Source organism: Molossus molossus, unplaced genomic scaffold (genome assembly GCF_014108415.1).
Source record: "Molossus molossus isolate mMolMol1 unplaced genomic scaffold, mMolMol1.p scaffold_m16_p_14, whole genome shotgun sequence".
NCBI lineage: Eukaryota > Metazoa > Chordata > Mammalia > Chiroptera > Molossidae > Molossus > Molossus molossus.
This window is the reverse complement of record NW_023425349.1, coordinates 25864510-25880058: the sequence shown is the minus strand read 5'-3', so window position 1 is coordinate 25880058 and position 15549 is coordinate 25864510. Positions and strand designations below refer to the sequence as shown.

Genomic DNA, 15549 nt, shown 5'->3' with positions numbered 1-15549 from the left:
TGAACATGACTTTCTTCTTTGACACTTACTGAATACTGCTTACCCCCATGGCACTATCATGAGTCCAGATTGTGAAGGATAATAATTTAGCTGTATCTGTCCTCAAAGCTCTTGACTCCAATTGGTAATATAGACATATGTATGTTGTTCCTTATATACAAGGCAGGACAAAGTAAGATCTATAAATTAAATAATTGTGTGGGTTCTTGGAGGAGATTATCATTTCAAACTGGAGGAATTAGGGATGGTACCAGAGGTTAGCATTTGTTCTGGGTCTTGATGGAAGGATAGACATTGGGAAGAATATTATATTCAGAGTTTGGACTTTGGAACGTGGAGACTGGGGTTCATGTTCCTACTCCATCACTTACTAGCCAGATAACCTTAGGAAAATTAGCTGATAGCTCTGACATTTTCTCATTTAATAGCTCTTACCGTTGGGGGTTGATAAGAAGACTGTAGGAAAAAATTATGTGTAAATTCTTAGCATTGTTTCTAGCACATAATGAGCACTTAACAAATATTAGCCAAAGTAAGTAATTTTATTAATGAGAAGGATATGAACAAAGGCTTAGAGGAAGCTTGATGGTGGGTGTTGAGTTCACAGAAGAGGTTCGTCTCTTTGGGACTAAATATGGTGGGACGTAGTGGGAGCCTTGAAAGGTAGGTTGGAAGTTATGGCTTCAGTGAACCATTTCACGTTTAGAATATTATTTCCTCGTCTTTAGACAATAGGTGGGGCCATTAGAGTTTTTATTTTGACAGAGAAGGGATATGTCATAACATGAATTTTAGGAAAATAATTTAAAAGAATGGGGGAAATAGACTAAAGGCCAGTGGAGGTGTGGAGGGAGCCTGGCTGACGATGTGGCAGACAGGAGAGTTGTCACTGCAGGTTGGTGGGAACAGGGGGGGCTGGTGTGGGAACGAGTGTGAGAGCTTGCAGGAGCAGAAATAACCTCCTCTTACTTTAGCTAAAGATCACATGCACTAATACCAAAGTGTATGTATGTGTGTTGTTCAGATTATAAAATCTTTATGTGCTCACTATAGAGAAAAGTTTAAAGAATAAAACAATCATTTATAATTCCAGCACATAAAAACAACCACTCAGTGTTTTAAGTTTCTTCCAAATTTAGAATGTCCTTCATACCCAGTATTAGTTGAAATACTGGTTTATTTTATTATTATTATTTTTTATTCTCACCCGAGGACATTTTTCTATTTTGTTGTTGTTGTTGTTGTTGTTGTTGTTCAGGTAGAGTGGGAGGGAGAGAGAGGAACAGAGAGAGAGAGAGAGAGAAACATTGACGTGAAAGGGACACATCGAGTGGCTGCCACTCGTACGACCAACCAGGGCCGAGGACAAACTGCAACTGAGGTACTTGCCCTTAGCGGGAACCGAACCCGGGTCTCTCGGGACCCGCAGGTCAGTGCTCTAACCGCTGAGCAAAACCGGCCAGGGCGAAATACTGGTTTATTTTAATCTTCAAGTCAGTGTGAATTGAATCTGAGCATTGTTACCATCTTGAGGTGTTTTTCCACCTTTGTGCCAGGGTATTTATATTTTGTTGAGGTAGATCACTGGAAGGTTTTGTTTTTGGTTCAGGGTATCTATTTTTATAATTTCCATTTGGGGAGAGCTGAATTTCCAGATTTCTATAGCCCTTCTTCTGTGGTAATAACTAAATGAAACCAACTGTGGGGAATTGGCTTCTTTATTGATCACCCTAAAATGGCTAAAATTTTTGTTGTGTTTCTAGAATTAGTGCCCTCCTTGTAGTTTTTATTTCAAAATAATTGTAGATTTACAGAAGAGTTGCAAAGAGTATAGAAAGTTCGTATATTGCCTGAATTCTGCTTCTTCTAATGTTAGCATCTTACATAACCATGGTACATTTATCAAAACTAAAAATTAACATTGGTACAATACCATTAACTAAACTACAGTCTATTCAGTTTCCCAGTTTCTCCACTACCATCCTTTTCTGTCCCAGGATCCAGTCCAGGATCCCACATTGCCTTTAGCTGTCCTGTCTCCTTAGTTAATTCCTCCAGTCTGTGGTAGTTTCTCAGGCATCTTTATAGTTCATTACCTGTCCCTTCAATAGGAACAAGTAAGAGCCTGTGCTTTAAAAGTTATGTATTATATAATTGGAAATTCGTACATGTGTGAAGTTTAAGCTCTTTTTTTTTTTTGGTAGATTCTTTTTTTTTTTTTACTTTATTGTTGAAAGTATTACGGATGTCCTTTCTGTTTTTCCCCCCACTCACCACCCCCTACTTCACCCCCACCCTGCTGTGGTCTGTGTCGATTGGTTATGCATATATGCATATAAGTTCTCTTCCCAGTCCCCCTTCCCTCTGAGGTTTGTTAGTCTGTTCCCTGCTTCCATGTCTCTGGATCTATTTTGTTTGTTAGCTTATTTTACAATAGTGATATAAGTAGATCTATAATATTAAAATTTCAAAATTAATTTAAAAATCAGTTCAAAAATAATAAACTTGTTAACCCTCAAAGTGCATAGTCACAGGACTGGAGCTAGTCATAAGCATTCTTGATGTAATGATAGGAAAGTAGCATTTATGAAATAACCATACTCTACAACTATGGGTATATACTCGGAATATTTTAGTTCATCATGACTCTAGGTTTGCATCATAGACTCCAATGTTGATTTCAGCCCTTTCATGAAAAAGAATGTTTTTATTAGTGTCAGGGATATAGTAAACATATTCCAGAGTTGAGTTCATGTCAGAGTTTTAAGATTGCTTTAAGGTGTGTAAATTCATCTTCAGAATGCCATGCATACTGACTTTCCATTGGTCAAATTTTGTTTTTAGCTCTTGCATATTTAGAAAGTGTGACCCATGCCAGCGGGACAAATGCTTCATAATTCAGGCTTGTCCCTGAAGGATATACTTCAGAGGCAGCCTCAAACACTGATAGTGTGCTTCTTTCTTTCAAAAATCGGTGTATTTCTTTTGGAATTGATTTATGAGAGCCTCTCATTTTTAAATTCAGCGATTCCATTGAGTGTGTGGGTTATTCAGCTGTGGAAAATGAATGCAGTCTCCGGTTGCTTGAGTCTCATGTCTACTTTGAGTCGGAACGCTTGTATTTCCCTGGTCGGATCAGCAGTGTTCCTCCCCCCCTGCAGTTTCAGTGTAGTATGTTCAGATGTCTTGTCACATTGTGGAAGAACAATCTCAGAGTCACCAGGGGGCCCAACAAGTCGAACCACTCAAAGCCGTTTAATTCCAAGTGTCCTTGATCTGCGGAAGCCGCTCAGTAAATCTCTTGAATAAGTTTTCACAACCTAGACATATAACTGCATTAAAATAAACTTCTGTGCAATGCTTCACCTTCTTCTAAGTATCCCTTGAATTTGTGACGATGAAGGCCGTAACCTCAAGAGTCATAATTTGTTACTTCCTTCATCATATCCTGCGGTGAGCCTGATTCATTCATTCAGTAAGTGGTTATTGAGCATTTCTGTGTGCCAGGAATTGTAGGTATTGAGCACCAAGCTTTTCTAGTGGCAAAGGCAGGTACATAAATAAGTGAAATATACAGGTTAGCAGATTAAGATACATGCTGCTATGGAGAAGAGTATGTTAGGAAAAATCGCATGTGAACCAATGTGACTTCTCTATTACACCGCATCATTCATCTGTTTTCCAGTTGTATATGAGGTAATGTATTTCCAAGGAACACATGTGGCAGAATGGGCTATGGTGCTGACTTAGGGCTCCTTAAAGCTGACACACACCCCAGGGCCAAACTCAGATCTGTCTCCTTCTTGGATAGTCTAGAATTTTTCTGTCTAAAATAGGGTATTCAGTAGAAGAACTCTAAAATTATCTCAATAGTATTTTCAAAAAGCATTTGAAAAATAATTCAACATCTGTTCCTTTAAAAAGTTATTTAAAAAGCAGGAACTAAAAACTACATCTTTAATAAGATCTACTGTCTTGAACCAACAGCCAGTATCGTACTTGGCAATGACACGCTAGAGGATTTTTTGTTTATTGCGGGAACATACAAGCAAGCCTTCTATCACCATTAACATTGTTCTAGAAGTTCTGACTAGTGCGATAAACCATAAAACAAAAAATATGGTGATCAGAAAGGAGAGAAAATACAAAGGTCAAAAAAATCAGCTAAAATTATTAAGGGCTGTATGTGGAAGTATACAAAAATCAATAGCTTTCTGAAGTACCCAGTAACCAGTTAAAAACATATAATGGAAAAAATTCACCATACTAACAATAAATACAAAATACCTAGAATAACCCTAACAAGAAATGAAAAAAAATGTAAAACTTTTCTTGAGATTTATAAAATAAAACTTGATTGAACCAGAGGGGACATACTTTGTTGCTGGATGTAAAAACTGGAATATTGATTTTTTTTTCAGTTAATTTGTAAATTTAACATGATCTGAGTAAAAATTACATATATTTTTAGAGAAGCTTTACAAAATGGTTCTAAGCAATAAATGGAAAGGAAAGGCTAATGTCAGATAATAAAACAACGTTATAGCAATCAATAATGTGTACATTTTACACCGTGGTTATAACTGGAGATTTTGGAGGGAGAATTCTTGGATTCCAGGCTTGCCTCTTAACAGGAATGTGACATGACTGAGTTCCTTAATCTCTCCAGGCCCTAGTACTCACCACTAAAGCATGAAATTAAATTATTGAATGTAAATAAAGAGCTAAGTAAATTGCTGGAACATGGGAAGTACTAAAAAATGTTAGCTGCTATTGTTTTGTTGTTGACACAAGAGGAAAATAAGTCAGTGGGAGAGAATACTCTAAGCATAGACCATAGTATAAGTAAGAATTTATGATATATTAAAGGGGCCATTTTGAATCTACAGACAATTGATTAGGTGGTTAGCTAAAATTTTTGGGTAACTCATACATCAAAATAAATTCCATGCAACCATAAACAGAAGAAATAAAATCAAGTAGGTGAAGAGTTTTTGAAAGCAGTGAGGAGCCCTGGCCGGTTTGGTTCAGCGGTTAGAGCGTCGGCCTGCGGTCCTGAGAGGCCCTGGTTCGGTTCCCGCTAAGGGCACGTACCTCGGTTGCAGTTTGTCCCCGGCCCTGGTCGGTTGTGCGGGTGGCAGCCACTCGATGTGTTCCTTTCACATCGATGTTTCTCTCTCTCTCTGTGTTCCTCTCTCTCCCACTCTACCTGAACAAAAAATGGAAAAATGTCCTCAGGTGAGGATAAAAAAAAAAAAAGAAAGCAGTGAGGACAGGTCTAAAGTCAAATGCAAAAACCTATTTCTTTTTAAAAGAAATCTCACAAGTTGGATGACCCCGGTTGGATGACCAACTCAGGCACAAGTAGTGGTGTATTGGTAAACATTTAACAATCAGCTCTGCAACGGAATTAAAAAAAAAAAATGCCTAGATTTGTCAAATTTGCAGATTTCCATGGTATGACTACTCCAGGCTTCCAAGGTGAAGTCGTGAGCAGGAGTTGGGAAGAGATGCGCGTCATTGGCTCTGCTGAGCTGGTGCCAGCTGGCTGCAGCCCACCACTTGCACAGAAATGGCAGAGCATGCTGAAAAACCGCCTAGAGATCCCAAGCCAGACCACATTTCTGCTTGAAGCTGCCTTCCCTGGGAAACATAAAATAGAAATAATTGAGAATAAAAATCCACTGTTTTATCATGGAGGGTACCTTGAGCTGGACCTGTACCAGCACAAGGATACTGGACCTATAAAGGTCTCTGGGGTGGAAAGAGCCCTGTAAGGTGGCTGGGGCCTACCCTGGGAGCAACCCCCTTGGGGCCAAATCATCCAATGTCTGAGGACTAAGGGGAGAGGTGTTGCTAGGCAAATGCTTAGCAAAAAACCAGGTAGACCAGAACAGAGGATGTTTCTCCCTTGGTTTCTTCATCCAAAGCCCATGATACTCTTGGCAGTGGTGTGTGTGTTTTGTTGTCTTCCTCTGTCTCTGCATATTTATATTCTCATCTCTACTTTTTATTTTCCTTTTGATACTGTTAAATTGCTGTCTATGATAGTGTTCATAAGTATGATCACGAGAAAGATCAATCATGGGGGCAGGAATGATATGCAAAAATATGACTTCTTGTGTCTAGAGTCTAGACAATGATAAGGTAACCCAAGTGATACTTTGTAACAGACCACGAAGCCAGGGATGTGTTTTCATCGTGGCCAGGGATGAGATGTTTCATGGTTTTATCAGGAAGGAAAGTTTCAAGGTATGGAGCCTTGGGGTCCTGTACCATGGTGGTTGGATGTGGGGAGTCCATTAGGGGCATGTACTTTTATTCCATAGTAGAGTAGCGGGTCATTTGGTAAACCAATCTTACATGTACCATCTTAGAATGGGTTGTTTTTTGTGATCATAACTGTAGTTCTAATAGAAGATTTGTTTTTTATAAGGTTTACTTTGTGCAAAGAAAGAGGTATTTTATTGGATTGCAGAGAAGTGAAGACTTTCTGAATATGGGAGCAATATTATTAGAAATTGTATAGTTCTTTGAAGCCTGTAAATTTTGAGAATCATTACTTTGGGCAGTACAGAAAGAACCAATGGTATAGGCTGGGATAGGGATATTAGTTACGTTTAGGGCACTAATGAAGATTAATGTTACGATATGAGGAAAGTGGTGTTAACAGATATAGAGGACTGCCTGGTGGGAAAGATAGGTTGTCAGAATTGGATATAGACCAGCAAGATGTAAACAAGACCTGCACAAGCCTGAGCCTTGGCTTTGGGGATGGACCAGAATGGTTTCTTATGAGTGGGATGTTTTAATGACTCATTGGGCGTGGAGATTTACAGATGCTCATGCTTTTAGAACATTTATTCAAGGTTGGTCCGTTAACAATCATTTTTCTTGGTTGACTTTTTAAAAGAGCAGATTTAGTATCTGTCATTTACAGGGCTATTAATTTGATGATTCACGGTTCCTGCTCGCTTATTTGCGTGATTCTTGTCTTTCTGTATGAGTTTTCTGTAATCACTTTAGAACTTTAGCTGGCTTTATTAATTTAGCTTCTCCTGAAAACCTTCTCTGATAGTGGAACCATTGTAATTCAGGGTTGAAAGGGACTGGAATAGTCTCCTAAACCAAACTGTCAATTTGATGCTTGAATCCCCTGTATTATTCTTTTCTATTTCAGACTTAAATGCTTGATGCCTTGATTTTTAGTAGTTGGATTTACCAAGAAGTAGAATTTGGGGGCTTTGTGATAATATAGGTTGTCTCAGACCCAGCAGTCATTTGGGGATAACCAATTGGTCATATTTTGAGGTGGCTGAGGGCCAGTTGGTTAACTAATGCATAAATTTTGGCATCATTCTGTGGCCCATACTACAGGGTACACTGACATCAGACTTTAAACCTCGGGCTGGGGAAGAGAGTGTAATTGGACTTAGGACCCAGATTCTAGGGCCAGGCTAATCCCAGGACTCTCATGTTCCTAGGGCTTCCTCGGTGGTTCTAATGTGTTCATGGGCAGGGAGAGAGTTAATTGGTGGTGGTATAGAACCAACTTCTTTGCTTCCAAACTAGCTGGCTAAGGCCAGTCTGTAGGTCCAGGAGTTGCCTATTTATAAATTATGCTGAAATGCTGGGAGAAGTTCTCTGGAAAGGTTTTAAGTTATATCTCCTTAATATTTTTGCTTGTACATTTTAATGCAGAATACTCGGTGTGGTTCAGGTGTTACCAAGGACGCCCAGCTGATGGCTGCCAGGAGGCTTTATCTAGTGTCATATATCTTAGAAATCACCAAGCCCTAGGGCTTTGGAGACTCAGAAACTTAATTTTGCCAGTACATGCTTCTGTTAATAGTAGATTCATATAAACCAAAGTCCTAAGACATGTGTCAACTCAGGAGGCTAATTTATTAAACTGACATACAGACAAGAAAATTTTTGTCAAATTAGCTAGTATTAAGGTAAGGCCAAATTATTACTCAGATTTATTGCAATCGGGTGGAGGGGAGATGGCAACATCTATAATACTTTCAACAACAAAAAAAGATTTATCATATTTATTTCCAATAGAAAAGTAGTATGGTTATGTGTTTTGTTTTGTTTTTTAAATCCAATCCAAATATGGAAGTGTGTAAGTAGAAAGTTCTTTGTGATTCCATTTCGTGAGATGACAGTTGTTAACAGCTTAGTTTCTATGTATTCACGCAGACTCTGCACATGCAAGAACCTCTTTTGCTCTGTTGCTTTACTTTTGTGTGGCTCTCCAGTCATCCAGCCAGAGGAAAATCAGGAAGTTGCCTAATGACTTGGAATCAGATGAAGCGGAGTAGGCCGATGACTCATGGGAGCAGCGACATTTGACTTGTCTGTTCAGCAGTCGAGTCTGCTGCCCTGGCACCCCTTCCCAAGACAGTTTGGAAGGGCAGTATCAGTGCGTATCTCTCAGACTTATTTTTTAATGTAAATGGCCAAGTACAGATCTTGGCACCTAATAGGTGCTAAATAAATAGTAGCTGTGTATATACTGCCCTGTCCAGTCCCTTTTTTCTGACAAACATTCTTTCTGTAGCTGTGTTTATACCACAGTCTAGTTTTGCCTCAGCAGGTATATCCTCTGGTCTCTTTAAGATGACTTTTCTGCCTCTACTTTGACCTATTTTATCTTTTATTTTTGTTCTCTGCAACCTTTTTTTTTTCTTCCCCTCTTATCCTCTGTACTGCCTACAGAGGGATTGAACTATTCTGTGAAAATCAGCGCTTTACCTAGTAATTCTTGTAACATCTGGTTTCTCAGGAAAATGCTTTCTCCCATCAAATTTCTTTATCACTCAACTCTTTACCTTAGTTAAAACTATTCTGCTCTTATTTTGTTGTATACATAGTATAGCTATGTTAAAAGGGTCCATGTGCAGTACTACGATTATGAAAGACAGCAGAATTCAGGGAAGCTGGGTGAAGAGTGTATGCGAACTCTGACTCCTCTTTCAACTTTTCTGTAACAAATTATTTCAATATAAAAAGTTTACATTAAAAAAAGGAGTGTTCACATGGAGTCTGCCCTGAATTCAGTGGAACTCCACATGTGAATTGGACAAGGTGGAGCCCTTTTAAGTGTTTTGTGTGATTTATTTATATATATGTGTGTGTGTGTGTGTGTGTGTATATAAAGTTGAGATATATATATATATATATATAGAGAGAGAGAGAGACAGAATTCACATACCATGCTGTCCATGCATGTAACGTGTACATTGGTTTTTAGTATATTCACACAGTTGTGTAACAATCACCCCAATCAATTATAGAACATTTTTATCATCCCCCCTAAAGAAATCTCATACCTACTAGCAGTCATTTTCCATTTCCCTTCAACTCTCATCCAACCCTAGGCAAACACTAATATACTTACCCTGTCTGTAGATTTGTCTATTCTAGACATTTTATATAAATAGAATTACATGTGGTCTTTTGTGTCTGGCTTCTTTGACTCAGTGTTTTTGAAGTTCCTCCAGATTGTAGTGTGTATCATTCCTTCATTCCTTTTTATTCCAAAATGTGTGTTCCATGATAGGGATATACCACATTGTGTTTATCCAGTCATCAGTTGATGGGCATTTGTACATAATTTCTTAACAGCAAAGTAGCACTTTATGTATTATTATTACTCTTTTTGAAATCCAAACAAGTGTTGTATGAAATATAGATGGAAGTTATAGAAGGTTGGGAGGAAATATCAGTTTGTTTCTACCTGTTAAATATCACTGCAGGTGTTCTTTTCAGATATCAGCAATAGTAGTTGAACATTTGGAAATTATCTTTGAAATCAAAATATACACTATGTTAATAATATGCTATTCTTGGTTATGGCCTGTAATTTCACTGTAAGAAAAAATATTAACCATGTAAATAAATCCAGATAAATAAATGCACAGAGTACACTAGAGTGTTTTTGCTGTAATTCTCATGCCTCTCATTTTCTGATTGCTCCTCCTCTCATCTACATATGTCAGTCCACAGTGTCCACACAGGGTGTGTTAACCACAGCAAAAGCAGAGCAGACTGGTCACAGGTTCTGGAGCCCAACTACCTGCTTCACATCTCTGCTTTAGTACTTTTTGGCTGTGTTACTTGGGCAAGTTACTCAACCCCTCTTTGCCTCAGTTTCCTCATCCATGAAATGGGACTATTAATAGCATCAACAGCATAGGCTTATTGTGAAAACTAAATGAATTAGTATAGGTAAAGTGTCTGGTACATGGAATATAGTCTGCATTTAGTGTTGCATAGTCATTGAGTTGTGCGCGCCTCACTTAGAAGTCACTAAGATTGATTTGTGGAGCTACTTAATGAAGGTTGATCCATGCCTTTTCTCCACCTTCAATAAATATGCACATGTGTGTCCACCATTTCACCAACCTTAATAATGAACTCAAATAAATGATGTGTTTATAAAAGAGAAGGGAAAAGGTGGAATTCAGAGATGAGGAACATGAGCAAGAGAACAGTAGAAAGGTGAAAGTAAAGTAACTGAATCTCCTAGATTCCAACATAGTTCCTTTCATGTGGTAATAATTCTTTATTGAGTGAATGGATTTTTTTAATAGTTTGGTTGAGTATGGGTTTTAGTTGAAGTTTCCTTCAACTCTCTTTAGAATTTTAAGCTTACAGTATTACCACTTGACAAGGACTATTGCTTTTGTTGCCAGTTCCCTGTACAACTGTGTACTAGCATACACTCCTGGCTGTAGTTCCTTAACAACTCATTTTTCACTTTTCAGGCACATTTTTTAGAACGTATATAATATGAGAGCAATTCTAAAGTGTTTTAAGATGAGTATTTGTAAGAATTCACTTTTTAAGATGCTTCTTAGGGAAGATTTTCCCCCATAGCCCATTGGGAAAATCTGACAGTGGTAACTATGTTAACTGACAAGGGTTTAGAGCCTGATCCTAGCTTGGAGCTTTACTTAAAATCATTTAATTCTGAAAACAAGAGCGCATGGTATAGGGATGGTCATCTTCACCATGCAAGTGGGCAGATCCGGACAGCTGACCATACTCCCATCGAGAAGAGGAGCTGGGATTCGAACTCAGCGGTGTGTTCCTCCCTCTCTCCACAGCAGCGTATTACCCTCTAATGTTGACTCCAGCGTGTTACTCTCTGACGTTGCCAGTTCTCCTGCGCTCCTCAGGAGAAATCTTGCTCCTGCCGAGGTGATCCTCAGTAGACAGCTTTCTAGTAAAGTTTGAAGTGTTCTGATTTCCTGTCAGTAAGACTCAGATAGCATCACCTAGCTGGTGTTGAAACCATATCTCTTTATAGACATTATACTGAGGAGGTAGGAAAAAAATGAGACCCAGTATTTCTCTTTCTTTGTTATTTCTTCCATAATTAAATAGCATTATTGGAAACCAAAATGAGGCAAATGCATTATAAGTCAAACTATTTAAAAAGTGTACTATCCCTTTCCGGTGTTTGTACATTTGCTTATACTGTTTCACATAGTTGTATGACCAGAACATAGATACAATTTCGTACCGTGTTGTTTTAAACACAACTTTTTATCATAGTCATTTTTGTATGTTACTATGCAAAGTCTTTATAACTAATGTTACTTAATATTTTATTTTCATATTTAATCTGTATGACTGGATAGTTCATTTCGAATTTTTTCTCCTAATTGCAATGTATTGAACATCTCACATGCAGCTATTGGGATGTTTTAGATTATTTCCTTGGGTGTTTGAAATATATCACCAAATTACTTTCCTAAAGTGTCCAACCAATTTGCATTGCTTTCAGTTTCAGCGTAGTCCTACCTGGTTTTGCCAGCCTTTACTTCTGACAGTGGGAACATCATCCTAACCATAAAGCCCCTCTGCTCTGGTCTCTCAAAATGTACCATGAACAAAGTTGACACTGTTATTGTTCATGTCTCCCACTGTCTGTATGACCAAAGGGGTTTTGGAGAGTCTCACAATAGGTCTCAAACAAGTCCTGCTCAAATGACTTTGTTAATCAGCATATCCAAAACTTATTTAAATCTGGAATTTATTTTTCTTGTAGAACCTATTAACAAACATCTGTGGGAAATGCCATACTATTTACTATCTCTGGGGAAAGGAGTTAACCTTTGATTTAATAGAATGCTTTTTAGGGAAATGATCTCATGCAGGGGAGGCAGGAAGGAGGTTTGTTCTGATTGTAAGGACCTAGCCTTGTTCATTCTCTTATTAAATTAACTTACCAAGAGCCTACTATGTGTTAGACACTGTTCATCTACAACAAAGCTCTGCCTTCAAGGAGGGAGTAAGGTGGGAGCAATGGACCTACGTTTAACTACATCGGGGAAGATTCTGTACACATTGTTTTGCATGGAATAGGCTTTCACTTGAAGGATTTTAAATGCCTGCTGATCCCTGATTTAAGTGAAAAACAGACACATTGTCTTTACTCTCAAGAAGTTCATAAGCTACTGGGGAAGCAAATAATTACAATGTGAATTGATGGTTGTGTATGCATTGTGTGCTATAGGAACACAAAGGAAGGAAATCTAATCCATATTTGGGGGTTGGGAGGGAGTTCCTAAATTATTTTTAAAACTATAATGGAAATTTGGTCAATTAAGAGTTCTTAGACACTGCTACAGAACTGAACATATATTTGTTTCTGTGCAAGATTGCTGCAGGCTAAAACATCTTCATTGGCGAAGACACTATCTGACTTTGATTTAAAACATGAATTTATTAAATGCACCACTCATTAGCTGTGTTATGATCAGTATAATCTTCATGTTCTTCTCCATAAGTTAGTATAGTCTTCATAAACCCATTTTCACCTGTTCCATCATGGAAAGGAGGCAAGATTGGAATAAGAATTCTATTTTGAGTACCTACCAATTCCTGGTTTTACTTATTTATTTAATCCTCACCCAAGGACATTTTTTTCCCCAAATATCTTCATGCAGAGTGGGAGAGGGCAAGAGAGAAACATTAATGTGAGAGAGACACATTGATTGGTTGCCTCCCACACCACCCTGACCAGGGCCAAGGACGAACCTCAACCGAGGTACGTGCCCTTGACAGGAATCGAACCTGTGACTCTGTTTCCTGGGCCAGTGCTCCAACCTCTGAGCCAAACCTACCAGGGCTGAATTCCTGCTTTTAAAAAAATGGTTACGGCATAGCAAGAAAAGTCAGTACATCTTTAGTAATCTGAAAATGTCTGTACTGTAGCAGTAGGAGGTACAAAGAGCTTTGCTCCCATCAGTCTGTCCTTTGGGTCTTCAAGTACTTGAAATTCTGACCCTTGTAGGATGTGACGGGAGGTGGGGGGTGGGGACGGAGCCCATAAAACTGTATAATTAAAAAAGATAGTAATTTAAAATAAAAAATATTACCACTGATTCAGAAGAAAGACAAGTTAGAAATATTGTTTGAGGATTGCAGACAAATCTTGGCCTACATAATTTTAATCGTGTTTCATTGATGATGGAGGTAAAACATGCTATTAGCTCGGTTGTACAACAGGATGAACTTCGCCTCTGCCTAGTAATTATCATGTGCTTTGTGCAAGAAAGACAGTCACTGAGACATCTGATGTAAGGATGTCTTTCTAACAGGCCCACAATGATTATTTTTGAGGCAGTTACAGGAAGAGGGAAGACACTGGCAAGAATCTCCCCATGATCTTTCTATTGCTGTATAAATACATAACTCACAGAGCAGCTCTAGGTGTCATTTCCCCTTTTTCCTTAAACGATGAATGTTTGTGATTTAGCATGAAGTTCATGAACTAAGAAAGGCAGTTGGACACACAGATGCCCGTATTTTTCCACTCAATATATCTTATTACCTTTAATTTCCTTCTAAAACCATGCTTTTATTTTTCCCTTTCAAATACGAATTGCCATCACCAGGCTTAACAAATGAAACGGATTAGGTATAGTCACTGTAAGTAGTTTCGTACTCCAAATCCTTGACAGGGCTTCCCAAAGGACAGGCAATGTCTTTCAAAATCCTATTACAAGACTTTATTTGCAGGTGCTTAGGAACAGAAAGCTGAAAGCCTCCATGTTTTATTGCTACCCAACTTCATCAGGTCTGCTCACTCTATTGAAAATTGTGGCAAAAATGATACACATCAGCTCTTTTATTCTTTTGTTACTACTCCACACAAATAAAAGCATATTGGGGAATTTAATGAAGCAGTATGTCCTTGGAGGGAGCTTTGAGGATTTGGAGTATATGACTATTTGTCTTTAATACTGCAGGTTTTTGTGTAAAACAGATGGGTGTGAACAAAATAAAGTCCTCACAGATAGGCCAGTGTTTGCCATGTTTGTACTTAAATCACAAATATCTATGTAAGCAGTGACTTTGGAGATGCATTCAATGACTACTTTAGAGGCTTTCTGAGTGCGTCAAGCAGTAATTGGGACAATAGAAACAACTGGAACCGTGAGACTGTTTTGGAGTAAGTTGGTTTACCCAGGAAGTAGAGACTGTAAAAAAAAAAAGGGAGAGGGAATTTGATTATTCAACAATTTAATGCACGCTCTCCAAGGATCCATTCTGGGAATCTGCTGGGTGAGAGGCCACGTCTCAGCTTGTTTTGGCCTTCATATGCAGAGTTTGGCTTTTCACTGGAACCTGGCAAAGGCTGCACGACTCTGTATGGCAGAGACGAGGCACACACGAGGATGACATTGTATGCTTGTCATTAGAGGTAGGCTCCAGGTTGTCATTCCTAGCCAACCAGTGTAACTGTCCTTTGTTCCTGGCCTGTAGGAGTCAAAGCATGTATCGAGGATAATCTTGATTCTGCTTTCGTTTCTAAGCTTCAATACCTAATTATTAGTAATGAATACTTGCAAACTGAAAAACACAGAATTGTGAGTAGAGCTATAGTTGTGAATTTCTGGCCTAAATGCTATGCTGTTGGACTCGACTTTTTTTTTTTCCTTTCTTTTAACACTGCCTGTACACCAGTTCTGTTCTGGACCAGCCTCCGGTTGCCACTTATTGTCGCCTTAAATGGAGGAGAATGCAGTTCTCTGGCTTACTCTGGGGAAATGACAAGGCAGCCTGTAAGTCGTTTAGCCCATCAGCAGTTCCAAGCTGTAGCAACTCTAGATGTATGTGACCAGGTAGTACTTAACTCAGTGTTAGTAGGAGTCTCACCAATGACTTCAACATGAAAATGCAGCTCTAGTAGCTCAGTAAATATAGCCCTTGCTCATTTGGTCAGAAAACAAAGGAAGCTATTATTTCCTGTTCTCCAAGACTGAAAGGCCCCTCCCTTCCTAACTGCAGCAGCCATAACATCTTCAGTGTAAAGAAATTTTAAAGAATATGATGTGAGAAATGGTTGATTTTTGTTTTCAGTGGGTTTTTTTTTTTTTTTTTTTTTTTAATCCTCACCCGAGGACACTTTTGCATTTTTTGTTCAGACAGAGCGGGAGGGAGAGAGAGGAAGAGAGAGAGAGAAACATCGACGTGAAAGGGACACATCGAGTAGTTGCCACCCGCACGACCAACCAGGGCCGGGGA

At 38.7% G+C, this 15549-nt stretch overlaps 1 protein-coding gene across 8 annotated transcripts in view; it reads left to right on the top strand.

Moving 5' to 3' along the window:
- The window catches only part of SLC44A1 (solute carrier family 44 member 1), a 171142-nt gene that overhangs the window by 17034 nt on the left and 138559 nt on the right, over positions 1 to 15549 (top strand). For 5 of the 8 annotated variants that reach the window (XR_004959488.1, XM_036260914.1, XM_036260913.1 and 2 more), the window contains exon 1: positions 8324 to 8428. The exons of 2 other annotated variants lie outside the window; for them this stretch is intronic. Coding sequence is in view for 5 of the 6 variants with exons in the window: in XM_036260914.1 (XP_036116807.1) it covers positions 8339 to 8428 (90 nt within the window). In the remaining variant the exon portion in view is untranslated. Of the gene's footprint in view, positions 1 to 8323; positions 8429 to 15020; positions 15087 to 15549 lie in introns of those variants that run through there. One more of the 8 variants, XM_036260911.1, reaches the window with a different exon arrangement.